The 15,910-nt window shown below is 51.8% G+C and overlaps 1 protein-coding gene across 1 annotated transcript in view; it reads left to right on the plus strand.

Annotated features, from left to right (window-relative positions):
- Window positions 1–15,910, plus strand: part of plxnd1 (plexin D1) — a 599,181-nt gene that overhangs the window by 187,829 nt on the left and 395,442 nt on the right. The window contains exon 7 of the mRNA XM_072471999.1: window positions 3,075–3,183. Within this exon, the coding sequence (XP_072328100.1) occupies window positions 3,075–3,183 (109 nt within the window). The remainder of the gene's footprint in view (window positions 1–3,074; window positions 3,184–15,910) is intronic.

The following is a 15,910-nucleotide window of genomic DNA, read 5'->3' on the forward strand; positions in this document are numbered from 1 at the left end:
GTTAATGCTGGGTATTTAATATTTAGATCACACAGTGTCCTGGTTAACGCTGGTTATTTAATATTCAGATGATGCAGTGTCCTGGTTAACGTGGTTATTCAATATTTAGATCACACAGTGTCCTGGTTAATGCTGGTTATTTAATATTGAGATCACACAGTGTCCTGGTTAACGCTGGTTATTTAATATTCAGATCACACAGTGTCCTGGTTAACGCTTGTTATTTAATATTTAGATCACACAGTGTCCTGGTTAACGTGGTTATTCAATATTTAGATCACACAGTGTCCCGTTTAATGCTGGTTATTTAATATTTAAATCACACTGTGTCCTGGTTAATGCTGGTTATTTAATATTTAGATCACACAGTGTCCTGGTTAACGCTGGTTATTTAATATTCAGATGATGCAGTGTCCTGGTTAACGTGGTTATTCAATATTTAGATCACACAGTGTCCCGGTTAATGCAGGTTATTTAATATTTAGATCACACAGTGTTCTGGTTAACGCTGGTTATTTAATATTTAGATCACACAGTGTCCTGGTTAATGCTGGTTATTTAATATTTAGATGATGCAGTGTCCTGGTTAATGCTGGTTATTTAATATTTAGATCACAGTGTCCTGGTTAATGCTGGTTATTTAATATTTAGATGATGCAGTGTCCTGGTTAATGCAGGTTATTTAATATTTAGATCACAGTGTCCTGGTTAATGCTGGTTATTTAATATTTAGATCACACACTGTCCTGGTTAATGTGGTTATTTAATATTTAGATCACACAGTGTTCTGGTTAACGCTGGTTATTTAATATTTAGATCACACAGTGTCCTGGTTAATGCAGGTTATTTAATATTTAGATCACACAGTGTCCTGGTTAATGCTGGTTATTCAATATTTAGATCACACAGTGTCCCGGTTAATGCAGGTTATTTAATATTTAGATCACACAGTGTCCTGGTTAATGCCGGTTATTTAATATTTAGATCACACAGTGTCCTGGTTAATGCAGGTTATTTAATATTTAGATCACACAGTGTCCTGGTTAATGCAGGTTATTTAATATTCAGATGATGCAGTGCCCTGGTTAACGCTGGTTATTTAATATTTAGATCACACACTGTCCTGGTTAACGCTGGTTATTTAATATTTAGATCACACAGTGTCCTGGTTAATGCTGGTTATTTAATATTTAGATCACACACTGTCCTGGTTAATGTGGTTATTTAATATTTAGATCACACAGTGTTCTGGTTAACGCTGGTTATTTAATATTTAGATCACACAGTGTCCTGGTTAATGCAGGTTATTTAATATTCAGATGATGCAGTGCCCTGGTTAACGCTGGTTATTTAATATTTAGATCACACACTGTCCTGGTTAACGCTGGTTATTTAATATTTAGATCACACAGTGTCCTGGTTAATGCTGGTTATTTAATATTTAGATCACACACTGTCCTGGTTAATGTGGTTATTTAATATTTAGATCACACAGTGTTCTGGTTAACGCTGGTTATTTAATATTTAGATCACACACTGTCCTGGTTAATGCTGGTTATTTAATATTCAGATGATGCAGTGCCCTGGTTAACGCTGGTTATTTAATATTTAGATCACACAGTGTCCTGGTTAACGCTGGTTATTTAATATTTAGATCACACAGTGTCCTGGTTAACGCTGGTTATTTAATATTCAGATGATGCAGTGTCCTGGTTAACGTGGTTATTCAATATTTAGATCACACAGTGTCCTGGTTAATGCTGGTTATTTAATATTTAGATCACACAGTGTCCTGGTTAATGCTGGTTATTTAATATTTAGATCACACAGTGTCCTGGTTAACGTGGTTATTTAATATTTAGATGATGCAGTGTCCTGGTTAACGTGGTTATTCAATATTTAGATCACACAGTGTCCCGGTTAATGCTGGTTATTTAATATTTAAATCACACTGTGTCCTGGTTAATGCTGGTTATTTAATATTTAGATCACAGTGTCCTGGTTAATGCTGGTTATTTAATATTGAGATCACACAGTGTCCTGGTTAATGCTGGTTATTTAATATTTAGATCACACAGTGTCCTGGTTAACGTGGTTATTTAATATTCAGATGATGCAGTGTCCTGGTTAACGTGGTTATTCAATATTTAGATCACACAGTGTCCCGGTTAATGCTGGTTATTTAATATTTAAATCACACTGTGTCCTGGTTAATGCTGGTTATTTAATATTTAGATCACACAGTGTCCTGGTTAACGCTGGTTATTTAATATTCAGATGATGCAGTGTCCTGGTTAATGCTGGTTATTCAATATTTAGATCACACAGTGTCCCGGTTAATGCTGGTTATTTAATATTTAAATCACACTGTGTCCTGGTTAATGCCGGTTATTTAATATTCAGATCACACAGTGTCCTGGTTAACGCTGGTTATTTAATATTCAGATGATGCAGTGTCCTGGTTAATGCTGGTTATTCAATATTTAGATCACACAGTGTCCCGGTTAATGCTGGTTATTTAATATTTAAATCACACTGTGTCCTGGTTAATGCTGGTTATTTAATATTTAGATCACACAGTGTCCTGGTTAACGGTGGTTATTCAATATTTAGATCACACTGTGTCCTGGTTAATGCTGGTTATTTAATATTTAGATCACACAGTGTCCTGGTTAACGCTGGTTATTTAATATTTAGATGATGCAGTGTCCTGGTTAATGCTGGTTATTTAATATTTAGATCACACAGTGTCCTGGTTAATGCTGGTTATTTAATATTTAGATCACACACTGTCCTGGTTAATGTGGTTATTTAATATTTAGATCACACAGTGTTCTGGTTAACGCTGGTTATTTAATATTTAGATCACACACTGTCCTGGTTAATGCTGGTTATTTAATATTTAGATCACACAGTGTCCTGGTTAACGCTGGTTATTTAATATTTAGATCACACAGTGTCCTGGTTAATGCAGGTTATTTAATATTCAGATGATGCAGTGTCCTGATTAATGCTGGTTATTTAATATTTAAATCACTCACTGTCCTGGTTAATGCTGGTTATTTAATATTTAGATCACAGTGTTTTGACGGTTGCGATTGAGGTTTTGAATCATTTGATCGTGTGGGGGAGTGTAACCATCTACGATTGTGAGAGAACTGGACAGCTTCATACAAGGACAGCGTAAGTAAAAGTCGGCTCCCACTTATCCATCTCCGCCCATAAACCCCGAGAAGGCAGAATCCTCCAATCGTTGAACCCAGAGAGGAGCTGTTCCTCCAATCATTGAACCCAGAGCAGATCATTTCCTCCAATCACTAAACCCAGAGGGGAGCAATTCCTCCAATCATTGAACCCAGAGCAGATCAATTCCTCCAATCACTGAACCCAGAGAGAAGCTGTTCCTCCATTCATTGAACCCAGAGCAGATCAATTCCTCCAATCACTTAACCCAGAGGGGAGCAATTCCTCCAATCACTGAACCAGAGCAGAGCAATTACTCCAATCACTGAACCCAGAGTTGATCAATTCCTCCAATCACTGAACCCAGAGCAGAGCAATTCCTCCAATTATTGAACCCGTAGGGGCAGAGTCCTCCAATCACAGAACCCAGGAAGGAGCAATTCCTCTAATCACAGACCTAGGAGAGAACTGATTGCACCAATCACTGATCCTGATTTGGAAATCAAGGGCGGGATTCTCCGACCCCCCCCTGCCGGATTGGAGAATCCCTGAGGGGCTGGTCTGCGCAGGCGTGGAATCACGCTGGCGGTTCCGCGAATGCGCGAGATTACGACGGCCATTCCGCGCATGCGCGAACTCGCGCAGTCCCTTCGCCGCCGGCTGGAGCGGCGCCAATCCCTCCGCTGTCCACCTAGCCCCCGAGACAGGTGAGAATTCCTCACCTTGGGGGCCCATTGACGCTGGTGTCGCTGGCTCCGGTTTTCCTGCCGGCATGGGAACCTGGTCCCCGGAAGGGAGAATCCCGGCCCCAAACTGTATGGGATTTGTGAATGGAGATTGTGATTTGGGATGGGAGATGGGGATGGGGATGGACACAGGGAATGGATCACACCAACACTAGAATTAGCATCAGGAGGAGGCAATTCAGCCTCTCCAGCAGCTCCACCATTCAATAATATCATAGCCCATCTGGTTGTCTGTGGTAAACTACAGTTGCACCTCTATTAGGTGATGTAAGGTAGGACCTGTACTACAGGTTCGCCAGTAGTCCCTGCCTGCTGGCCCCGCCCAGTAGGCAGAGTATAAATATGCGTGTCCTCCATTCAGCAGCCATTTCGCCAGCTGCTGTGGGAGGCCACACATCTTAGAGCAATAAAGCCTCAGTTGTATCCAACTCTAGTCTTTGTTCAATTGATCGTGCATCAATTTATTGCTCTAAGATTTTCTAAAAGATGGAGCTCCATATCAAGCCGGATCGCCTGCAGCTGGATCCGCAACCAAGCGACGCCAAAAAGAACTTTAATCACTGGCTAGCTTGCTTCGAGGCGTACATCAACTCAGCGACCACCCCTGTTCCGGAGGCTCAGAAGATACAGATCCTGTACTCAAGGTTGAGCTCCAAAGCGTTTCCACTGATCCAGGACATCCTGAACTCCGCCGATGCCATGGCGCTTCTCAAAGAAAACTACGCACTAAAGACGAACACGCTCTTCGCCAGGCACGTACTCGCCACTCGCTCTCAACTCCCTGGTGAGTCCATAGATGACTTCTGGCGGGCCCTAATCCCACTCGTCCAGGACTGTGATTGTCAGGCCGTTACGACCACTGAACATTCTAACCTCCTAATGCTCATTACGTTCGTTACGGGGATTGGGTCGGACCTCATATGTTAGAAGGGGCCACGCTCAATCTAGCAAAGAAGCTAGCACTCTCTATGACGGTCGCCTCGCGCAACAGTCAGGCCTACCCCCCCAGCCGTGCGGCCCACCCCTCCTACGCATCGTGGACCCCACAGACGTATGCCCCAGCGGGGGCCTTACCCAGCCAGTACGCCTGCGCCATGCTCCAGCCCTCGCACCCCGGGGGTCCCCAATGTTACTTCTGCAGCCAGCAGAAACACCCTCGCCAACGCTGCCCGGCCCGCGATGCCCTTTGCAAGGCTTGCGGCAAGAAGGGGCACTTCGCCGCGGTGTGCCAGGCCCGCGCAGTCGCCGCTGTTGCCCCCACCCCCCTAGTCTACACACAATGGGCGCCGCCATCTTCATCTCCCCGGACCAGGCACGGCCAGTGGGCGCCGCCATCTTCCTTCCCCCCCCTCAGTCCACGTGCGGCCCATGGGCGCCGCCATCTTGTCCAACCCCCGCAACATCGGCCCAAGGGCGCTGTCATTTTGTCCCCCGCAGGATCTTCAGGCGCCGCCATCTTGTCTCCCCCACGTGGTATGGACACCAACAGCATTCCAGGACATGGGCCCCCCAGGCTCCCCATCATCCGATGCCGGCGGCGACTGACCACGACTCACCTCAGTGACGATCGACCAGTCTCGTCCGCACAACCTGGCCACCGCATCGACCAGCGTAAAAATCAACGGCCACGTGACCTCTGGACTCCGGGAGCACCGAAAGCTTCATACACCCGGATACGGTAAGGCGCTGCTCCCTCGCGGTACACCCCGCCAACCAAAGAATTTCCTTGGCCTCCGGATCCCATTCCGTCACGATCCGGGGATACTGTACGGTCACACTCACGGTCCAGGGCGTAGAATTCAGCGGCTTCCGCCTCTACGCCCTCTCTGCCCTGCTCTACTACTAGGCCTGGACTTCCAGTGCAATCTCCAGAGCCTAACCCTGAAATTCGGCGGGCCCCTACCACCCCTCACTGTGTGCGGCCTCGCGACCCTAAAGGTCGATCCGTCTTCTCTCTTCGCAAATCTAACCTCAGATTGCAAACCCATCGCCACCAGGAGCAGACGGTACAGCACCCAGGACAGGACCTTCATCAGGTCCGAGGTCCAGCGGCTGCTTCGGGAAGGCATTATCGAGGTCAGCAACAGCCCCTGGAGAGCCCAAGTGGTAGTGGTGAAAACTGGGGAGAAACACGGAATGGTCGTGGACTACAGCCAGACCATCAATCGGTATACGCAGCTCGACGCGTACCCCCTCCCACGCATATCTGATATGGTCAATCAGATTGCACAGTACCGGGTCTTCTCAACGGTAGACCTCAAATCTGCCTACCACCAGCTCCCCATTCGTAAATCGGACCGTCCATACACTGCTTTTGAGGCGGACGGTCGTCTCTTATCACTTCCTCAGGGTTCCCTTCGGCGTCACTAACAGGGTCTCGGTCTTTCAAAGGGAGATGGACCGAATGGTCGACCGGTACGGTATGCAGGCCACCTTCCCGTACCTAGACAACGTCACCACCTGCGGCCATGACCAGCAGGACCACGATGCCAACCTTGCCAAATTTCTCCACACCGCCACTCTTCTCAACCTCACCTACAACAAGGAGAAGTGCATGTTTAGCACGACCCGCTTAGCCATACTTGGCTATGTGGTCCAGAACGGAGTTCTGTGGCCCGATCCCGACCGCATGCGCCCCCTCATGGAGCTCCCCCTTCCCCACTGCCCCAAGACCTTCAAATGCTGCCTGGGGTTCTTCTCATACTACGCCCAGTGGGTCCCAAACTATGCGGACAAGGCCCGCCCACTCATACAGTCCACACACTTTCCCCTAGCGGCCGAGGCACAACAGGCATTCGCCCATATCAGAGCCGATATCGCCAAGGCCGGGATGCACGCAGTAGACGAGACACTGCCCTTTCAAGTAGACAGCGACGCATCGGACGTCGCCCTAGCCGCCACCCTCAATCAGGCAGGCAGACCCGTGGCATTCTTCTCCCGCACACTTCAAGCCTCAGAAATTCGGCACACATCCGTCGAAAAAGAGGCCCAAGCTATTGTTGAGGCTGTGAGGCATTGGAGGCATTACCTGGCCGGCAGGAGATTCACCCTCGTCACTGACCAATGGTCGGTAGCCTTCATGTTCAATAACACAAGATCAAAAACGATAAAATCTTGAGGTGGAGGATCGAGCTCTCCACCTATAATTACGAGATTTTGTATCGCCCCGGCAAACTCAACGAGCCCCCAGCTGCCCTATCCCGAGGTACAAGTAGAGCGCACAAGTAGACCGACTCTGGACCCTGCACGACAGCCTTTGTCACCCGGGAGTCACACGGTTGTACCATTTCATAAAGGCCCGCAACCTGCCCTACTCCGTCGAGGAAGTAAGGACAATCACCAGGGACTGCCAGGTCTGTGCAGAGTGCAAGCCGCACTTCTACCGGCCGGACCATGCGCGCCTGGTGAAGGCCTCCCGCCCCTTTAAACGCCTCAAGCGTGGATTTCAAAGGGCCCCTCCCCTCTACCGACCGAAACACGTATATTCTCAGTGTGGTCGGGAGTACTCCAGACTCCCCTTCGCCATCCCATGCCCCGACATGACGTCTGCCACCGTCATCAAGGCCCTCAGCACCATCTTCGCTCTGTTCGGTTACCCCGCCTACATCCACAGTGACAGGGGATCCTCATTTATGAGCGATGAGCTGCGTCAGTTCCTGCTCAGCAGGGGTATCGCCTCCAGCAGGACGACCAGCTACAACCCCCGGGGAAACGGGCAGGTAGAAAAGGAGCACAGGACGGTACGGAGGGCCGTCCAACTGGCCCTATGGTACAGGAACCTCCCAGCCTCTCGCTGGCAGGAGGTTCTCCCTGATGCACTCCACTCCATTCGGTCACTGCTGTGCACCGCCACTAACAACACACCCCATGAACGTCTCTTTGCCTTCCCCAGGAAGTCCACATCCAGGGTGTCGCTCCCGACTTGGCTCGCTGTTCCAGGACCCGTCCTGCTCCGTAGGCACGTCCGACCCCACAAGGCGGACCCATTGGTGGAGAGGGTGCAATTGCTCCATGCAAACCCCCAATATGCCTACGTGGCATACCCCGATGGCCGCCAGGATACTGTCTCCCTCAGGGACCTGGCACCAGCAGGTCACACATACACACCCCCCTAGCCCGGCACCACCCTCCCCTCCCCCCGTGCTCCCAGCATTAACCCCACCAGGACCATCCGTCCTCCCCCTGCCCACGCCCGAGGATGAAGAGGATTTCGGCAGGCTCCCGGAGTCACCGAACATCGGGCCAGCATCGACATCGCCACCACCGCTACGTCGCTCCCAGCTGAACATCAAGGCACCGGACCAGTTAAACCTCTAACTGGTCCGCCGGACTTCAAAAGACATTTTTCTTTCTGCTAAAATACTGTAAATAATGATTTATTGCTGTATATAGTTCTCCACCACCCCCGCCGGACTCAATTTTAACATAGGGTGAATGTGGTAAACCATTGTTACACCTGTATTAGGTGATGTAAGGTAGGACCTGTACTACAGGTTCGCCAGTAGTCCCTGCCTGCTGGCCCCGCCCAGTAGGCAGAGTATAAATATGCGTGTCCTCCATTCAGCAGCCATTTCACCAGCTGTTCTGGGAGGCCACACATCTTAGAGCAACAAAGCCTCAGTTGTATCCAACTCTAGTCTTTGTTCAATTGATCGTGCATCATTGTCTCTCAATTCCACTTTCCTGCCTCTTCCTCAGGGCTCTTGGGTGGGATTCTCTGCCCCCCCGCCGCGTCGGAGAATCACCAGGGTCTGGCATGAATCCCGCCCCTGCCGGTTGCCGAATTCTCCGGCACCGGATATTCGACGGGGGGGTAATCGTGCCGCGCCGGTCGGCGGGCCCCCCACCCCGGCGATTCTCCAGCCCGCGATGGGCCGAAGTCCCTCTGCTGGAATGACTGTCCCGCGATCGAGAATCAAACCACCTACCTCACTTACCGGCAGGGCTAGTTGGCGCGGGCGGGCTCCGGGATCCTGGGGGGGGGGGCGCGGGGCGATCTGGTCCTGGGAGTTGCCCCCACGGTGGCCCGGCCCGCGATCGGGGCCCACCGATCCGCGGGCGGGACTGTGCCGTGGGGCACTTTTTTCCCTCCGCCTCGGCCACAGCATTCACCATGGCCGACGCGTCAGAGACACCCCGCCCTACGCATGCGCGGGATGACATCAGCAGCCGCTGACCCTCCCACGCATGTGCGGACTTCCGCCGACCGGCTGGTGGTGCGCCAACCACTCCGGTGCGGGCCTAGCCCCTCACGGTGAGGGCTTGGCCCCTAAAGGTGCGGAGAAATCCGCACCTTTGGGGTGGCCCGACGCTGGGTGGTTGCCGCCACTCCATCCCGCCGGGACCCCCTGCCCCGCCGCATAGGGGAGAATCCCGGCCCTTGACTCCCTTGTCAACGAAAACATAACTCTGCCTTGAATATGTTCAATGAGCCACAGCCCCCACTGCTCTCTGTGGGAAATAATTCCACAGACCGACAGCCCTTTGAAATTATCATCGGCATCTTGACTGGGAGATGCCTTGGGCGGGTTTCTCCCTTAGTCTCTTCTCTGCACCCCCCCCGAGGACCACCTCCGCACACTTACCTGCCAGGTCTCGCCGTGTGTGAGGTGAGTAATTCACACCAGCGGGACTGGGCAAAAATATACGGCCACTCAGCCCATCGGGGCCCGGAGAAATGGCGGAGGGGCAGCTGTCAACGGCCCCGGACCGGCGTGGCGGGAATCCCGCCGCCACCCAAAAGACAGTGCCGGAGAATAGGGCAGCCGGCGTCGGGGCAGGATTCACGCCTCCCCCAGGGGATTCTCCAACCCTGCGAGGGGGGTCCAAGACTCCCGGCGGGGCGGGGGGTCCCAGCGGGATGGAGTGGCGGAAACCACTCCGGCGCCGGGCTGCCCCAAAGGTGCGGAGAACGCACCTTTACTGGCCAAGCCCTCACCGTGAGGGGCTAGGCCCATGCCGGAGTGGTTTCCGCTCCACCGGCTGGCGTGGAAGGTCTTTGGCGCCATGCCAGCCGGGGCCGAAAGGACTTCGCCGGCCGGCGGAAGTCTGCGAATGCGCGGGAAGTCAGCGGCTGCCGACGTCATCCCCGCGCATGTGCAGTGTGGGGGGGGGGCTCTTCCGCGTTGGCCATGGTGAAGACTGTGGCCGAGGCAGAGGGACAAGAGTGCCCCCATGGCACAGTCCCGCCCGCGGATCGGTGGGCCCCGATCGCAGGCCAGGCCACCGTGGGGGCACCCCCCAGGGCCAGATCGCCCCGCGCCCCCTCGAGGACCCCGGAGCCCGCCCGCGCCGCCAGTCCCGCCGGTAAGGTAGGTGGTTTGATTCACGTTGGTGGGACTGGCATGACAGCAGCTGGACTTCGGCCCATCGTGTGCTGGAGAATCGACAGGGGAGGCCCACCGACCGGCGCGGCGCGTTTCCCGCCCCGGCCGAATATCCGATGCCGGAGAATTCGGCGGTCGGCGGGGGCAGGATTCACGGCAGCCTTATTTTGAATTCCGCCCCTTCTCTTTAATCTGTGTCAACGAGCCACCGGGCAGGATTCTCCCCTAACCGGCGGAGCGGGTCATGCCGGCGCCGAGGAGTGGCGTGGACCACTCCGGTGTCGGGCCGCCCGGAAGGTGCGGAATCCTCCGCACCTTCAGAGGCTAGGCCGGCGCCGGCGGGGTAGGCGCTACGCGCGCCGGCGCCGAAGGGCCTCTGCCAGCCGACGCGAATTGGTGCATGCGCGGGAGCGCCAGTGTGTACTGGCATCACCCCAGCGCATGTGCAGGGGGGTTCCTCTCCGCACCGGCCATGGCGGACCGTTACAGCGGCCAGCGGGGAGGGAAAGAGTGCCGCCACGGCACAGGCCCGCTCGCGGATCGGTGGGCCCCAATCGCAGGCCAGGCCACCGTGGGGGCCAACCCTGGGTCCAGATCCCCCGCGCCCCTCCGAGGATTCCGCAGGTCGCCTGCAGAGCCAGGACCCGCCGGCACTGACCTGGTTTGATTTACGCCGGCGGGACCGGCCGAAAACGGGCGGCCACTGCGGGCCGGTGAATCGCTAAGCGGGGGCGCTGCCAACGGCCCCCGACTGGCGCAACACGATTCCCGCCCCCGCCGAACAGCCGGAGAATCCGGCAGCCGCTGTCAGGGCGGCAGGACGGAATTCACGCCGCCCCCGGCGATTCTCTGGCCCTGCAGGGGGTCGGAGAATTCCGCCCCTCGTCTCTCCCAAAAGGGGAAACATGTCAGCATCCACTCTGTGAAATCCACTTGGGATCTTGGGCGGGAATCTCCGAACCCCCGCCGGGTCGCTGAATCGCCGGGGGACGGTGTGAATCCCGCCCTGCCGCTCCGACGCCGGCTGCCGGATTCTCCGTCGCTGGTTTTCGGGTGGGGGCGGGGATCACGCCGCGCCGGTCGGGTGCCGTTGGCAGCGGTCCCCCCTGGCAATTCTCCGGGCCCCGATGGTCCGAGCTGCCGCCCATTTTTGGCCAGTCCCGCCTGATGTGTTAAGCAGGTTGATTCGATGTGGACTGCACTCGATGCAGTGAAGTTAGAAACAGACGTCTAACACAGGAGAAGATCCAACACTGTTTTATTCAACGAGATGAACTGCTGTACATATTCAGCTGTGAATAGGTCGGCACTATACTGATCTGACTAGTGACCTTTTAGTAGCCTGACCAGACTTACTAGCTATCGCATGGTGTTTGCACTGTGCTAGCTCATGGACGCTGACTGTCTCAGTAGCTGGGTCCCGAGAGAGGGGGAAACCTAGTGCCCTCTGGCTTTATAGTGGTAGTGTCCTGTCTGGTGATTGGCTGCACTGTGCTGTGTGCTTACTGGTCATCCTATGTGTCAATCACTGCCTGTCTGCATCTCATTATATACATGAGTGGATATTATGACATCTTCCCCCCTTTTTTTTGAGTTAAATAAATACTGAGGTGTGTATATATATATATATATATAGAAATATATATATATGCCTAACGACATACAAACGGTGATTGAACAAACGTATATACATGGGAAGATGTCGATAGTGCAGACACATGGCAAACTAAACAATATTTACAAGAGTTAAGTCGATGGATTCAGTCACAAAAATTTAAAAGTTAAATCTACAGATTCAGTCTATGTGGCGGGCGATGAATTCTTGTCGATCGCCGCAGAGGTGGATCCGGAGCCGCCTGCACGTGGAGAGGTGGGATCGCTGCCTTTGCGGTGGTCGCGTGGGCCGGCAGCATCGCTGGCAGATCGGTGGCCTCGTGGCAGGGTACGTCCGGAGGAAGCATGATAGCCGGGAGAGCACTCCGGTCAGGTGGTGGGCGTGGAACTCTTCGCAATGCCTGTCTGCTGCGCCGAATCAGGGAGCCATCAGCCATGCGAACAATGAAAGACCTCGGGGCAATTTGTTTGCCAACAACAGCTGTGGCTGACCAACCGCCCTCAGGCAACTGGACGCGAACGTGATCGGCTGGAGCCAGCTCAGGTAAATCCGTGGCATGAGCATCATATGTGGCCTTCTGTTGGGCCCGGGACTGCTGCACCTTTTGTAGTACCGTGAGGTGGTCAAGGTCTGGAACATGGATGGCTGGAACTGTGCTCCTCAGAGTGCGATTCATGAGCATCTGTGCTGGAGACAACCCAGTGGACAGTGGGGTTGCCCTGTATGCCAGCATTGCCAGGTTGATCGGAGCCTGAGTCTGCAGCTTTGCACAGCAACCGTTTGACAATATGGACCCCTTTCTCGGCCTTCACGTTTGATTGCGGGTAGTGGGGACTGAAGGTAACGTGACGGAAGTTGGAGGACTGTGCAAAATCAGACCATTCTTGGCTGTAAAAGCATGGACCGTTGTCGCTCATTACCGTGAGCGGTATCCCATACCTGGCGAATGTTTCTTTGCAAGCTTTGATGACCGCCTTTGACGTGAGGTCGGACAGTTTCACCACTTCTGGGTAACTGGAGAAGTAGTCGACCAGGAGTACGTAGTCAAGCCCCTTGGCGTAAAAACGGTCTACACCTACTTTGGACCACGGAGAGGTCACGATCTCGTGCTGTTGCAGTGTTTCCTTGGGTTGAGCCGGTTGAAACTTCTGACAGGTGGGGCAGTTGAGGACCGTGTTGGCAATGTCCTGGTGAATGCCCGGCCAGTAAACCGCCTCCAGAGCTCTACGTCGGCATTTCCCGACTCCAATGGGACCCTCATGGTGTTGACCCAGCACCATAGCCTGCATGCTTTGAGGAATAACGATCCTGTCGAGTTTCAGAAGAATTCCCTCCACAACCGTCAGCTCGTCTTTAACATTAAAGAATTGGGGACATTGTCCCTTCTGCCAGCCATGGGTAAGGTGCTGCATCTCACGCTGCAGTAAAGGATCCTTGGCCGTCTCCTCACGAGTTTGGACCACCCGTTCATCAGAGGCTGGGAGGTTGGTGGCACACAATTGCACTTGCGCTTCTATGTGGCAGATGAAGTCACCTTGTTCACATGGTGTGATGATGGACCGGGATAGGGCATCTGCAATGATCAGCTCTTTGCCTGGCGTGTAGACAAGTTCAAAGTCATAGCGGCGGAGTCGAAGAAGATTTTGCTGTAACCGAGGTGTCATATCATTTAAATCCTTCTGGATTATGTGTACTAGAGGCCTGTGGTCCGTTTCCACAGTGAATTTCGGCAGGCCGTAAACGTAGTCATGAAACTTAACTATTCCTGTCAGGAGACCCAGACACTTCTTTTCGATCTGGGCATACCATTACTCAGTGGGCGTCATGGCCCTGGAGGCATACGCCACTGGAGCCCAGGACGAGGAGTCATCTCGCTGGAGGAGCACCGCCCCAATGCCATCCTGGCTTGCATCAGTTCATATCTTGGTTTCCTTGGTTGGGTCGAAGAACGCTAGAACTGGGGCTGTAGTGAGCTTTGCCTTCAGCTCACGCCATTCCGCTTCATGTGTGGGCAGCCACTGGAATTCCATTGACTTCTTGACGAGATGGCGGAGGGCCGTGGTGTGGGATGCACATTGGGAACGAATTTCCCAAGAAAGTTGACCATCCCGCGGAAGCGGAGGACCACCTTCTAGTCCTCCGGGGTCTTCATGGCGTTGATCGCCAAGACCTTGTCGGCATCTGGCCGCACACCCTGCTGCGAGTTGTCGCCAAGAAACTTTATATCAGATTGACCAAATGAGCATTTGGCCCTGTCGAGCTGGAGACCATGTTCATGAATTCGCTGGAAGATCTGCTTGAGGCGAGCGATGTGTTCCTGGGGCGTTGTGGACCAGATGATCACGTTGTCCACATATACTCGTACCCCCTCGATGCCCTCCATCATCTGCTCCATGATGCGATGAAACACTTCGGAGGCAGATATGTTACCGGCTGTAACAGTAACGGCCGAACGGGGTGTTGAACGTGCACAGCTTGCGACTGGACGCGTCCAGCTGTATTTGCGAAAAACCCTGGGAGGCGTCCAGCTTAGTGAAGAATTTGGCATGAGCCATCTGTTATGGGCGAGGCGTTTTCAGAACCCCTAAATGTTTCATGGAGTTCAAACAACCTCTCCCTTTAATGGATTTGTTGCTTTCCCGAGCACGAGGCTTTTTCCCTAGGTGTGGAATTACAATTATGGACGTGGGTTTTTAAACACAAAACACTGTTTATTCCATGAACTCAACTTAATATCTTAAATAAACATTGAATCTCTTAACACCCCTTACTTCAAAGATAACTCAGAAAATATTGCAACAGTAAATAATTGCTTAAAAGGTTCCTTCAAACTTCCAAGGGACTTAACACCTTTAAACAAAATCACATCAGGTTAAAGGCTTTACTTTAAATCACCCAAATGATCCAGAGATAATCTTTCATGTGAGAGATCCAGCTCACTGCAAAACACAGCCACACCCAGCTCTTTTCAAAACTTGCAGCTCTCTGGAAACACACAGACATACACACTGCTTTTTAAATTGAAACTAAAAACCTGCACAATTAAACTGCAAAATGTCTGACCTGACCTCAGCCCCACCCACTCTCTGACATCACTGTTTTCTTAAAGGTATATTGCTTAAACATCCATGTCTTAAAAGTATTCTCACATGACACCTCCCCCAAGAAAAATAAAAACCCCCATCAACTTCAAGATGGTTTCATTTTTCACTTTTGCACCATCCACGAAGAAATGAACACAGTAAATATACATTTTCGTTTTAAAAAAAAATACAACACCTGCAAACAGGTATAATAATATAGTCAATTTTTCTTTGTTCTTCCTCCTCCAACTGAAATCCTTCTCGATTGACAGTCTCTTTGAACAAAGTCTCTGCACGATCCATCCATTCCGCCACTCCTCAGCATTTCTCTTCAGAATCAGATAATTTAGTTCAATCTGACCACAGAGCCCCTTGCAATTCTCCAGTACAGGAGCATTGGTGATCACAACTTTCAGGCAGTCAAATGCCTGTTGAAAGTCCGCTGTCCCTTGAAATTTTTGAGGTTTCTTTAGCAAGTCCATCAGTGGAGTAATCATGCCACAAAACTTTTGCACAACTGTTCAATCAAATCCACTCATGCTAAGAAATCGCATTATTTCCCCTTGTCTTGAGGATAACGGAAACTTCGCAAGGAAAGTGATTTGGGCTTCTACAAATTCACTTTTGGCTAGGTTCATCACCAAACCCGCCACCTGAAGTCAATCGAAGAACTCCATACGATGTTTTAAATGTTCTTTCCATGTCTGGAGGTTGGGAATAAAAGCAGATTGTCGCACTTTCTCCATGCAATCCTTCAATGGTGGGACAGGATAAGAGTCCGTTCTTGTAACTGCATTCACCTTTCTATAGTCCACACACAACCGTTGGGTACCGTCTGGTTTATGTACCATCACTATGGGTGAGCACCATTGGCTGCAACCTACTTCAATTATGCCATTCTTCAGCATACTCTCAATCTCTTTGTTAACCTGTGTCAATTTTAAAGGATTAAGTCTA

The sequence above is a fragment of the Scyliorhinus torazame genome, chromosome 13, assembly GCF_047496885.1.
Source record: "Scyliorhinus torazame isolate Kashiwa2021f chromosome 13, sScyTor2.1, whole genome shotgun sequence".
In the NCBI taxonomy this organism is placed as follows: domain Eukaryota; kingdom Metazoa; phylum Chordata; class Chondrichthyes; order Carcharhiniformes; family Scyliorhinidae; genus Scyliorhinus; species Scyliorhinus torazame.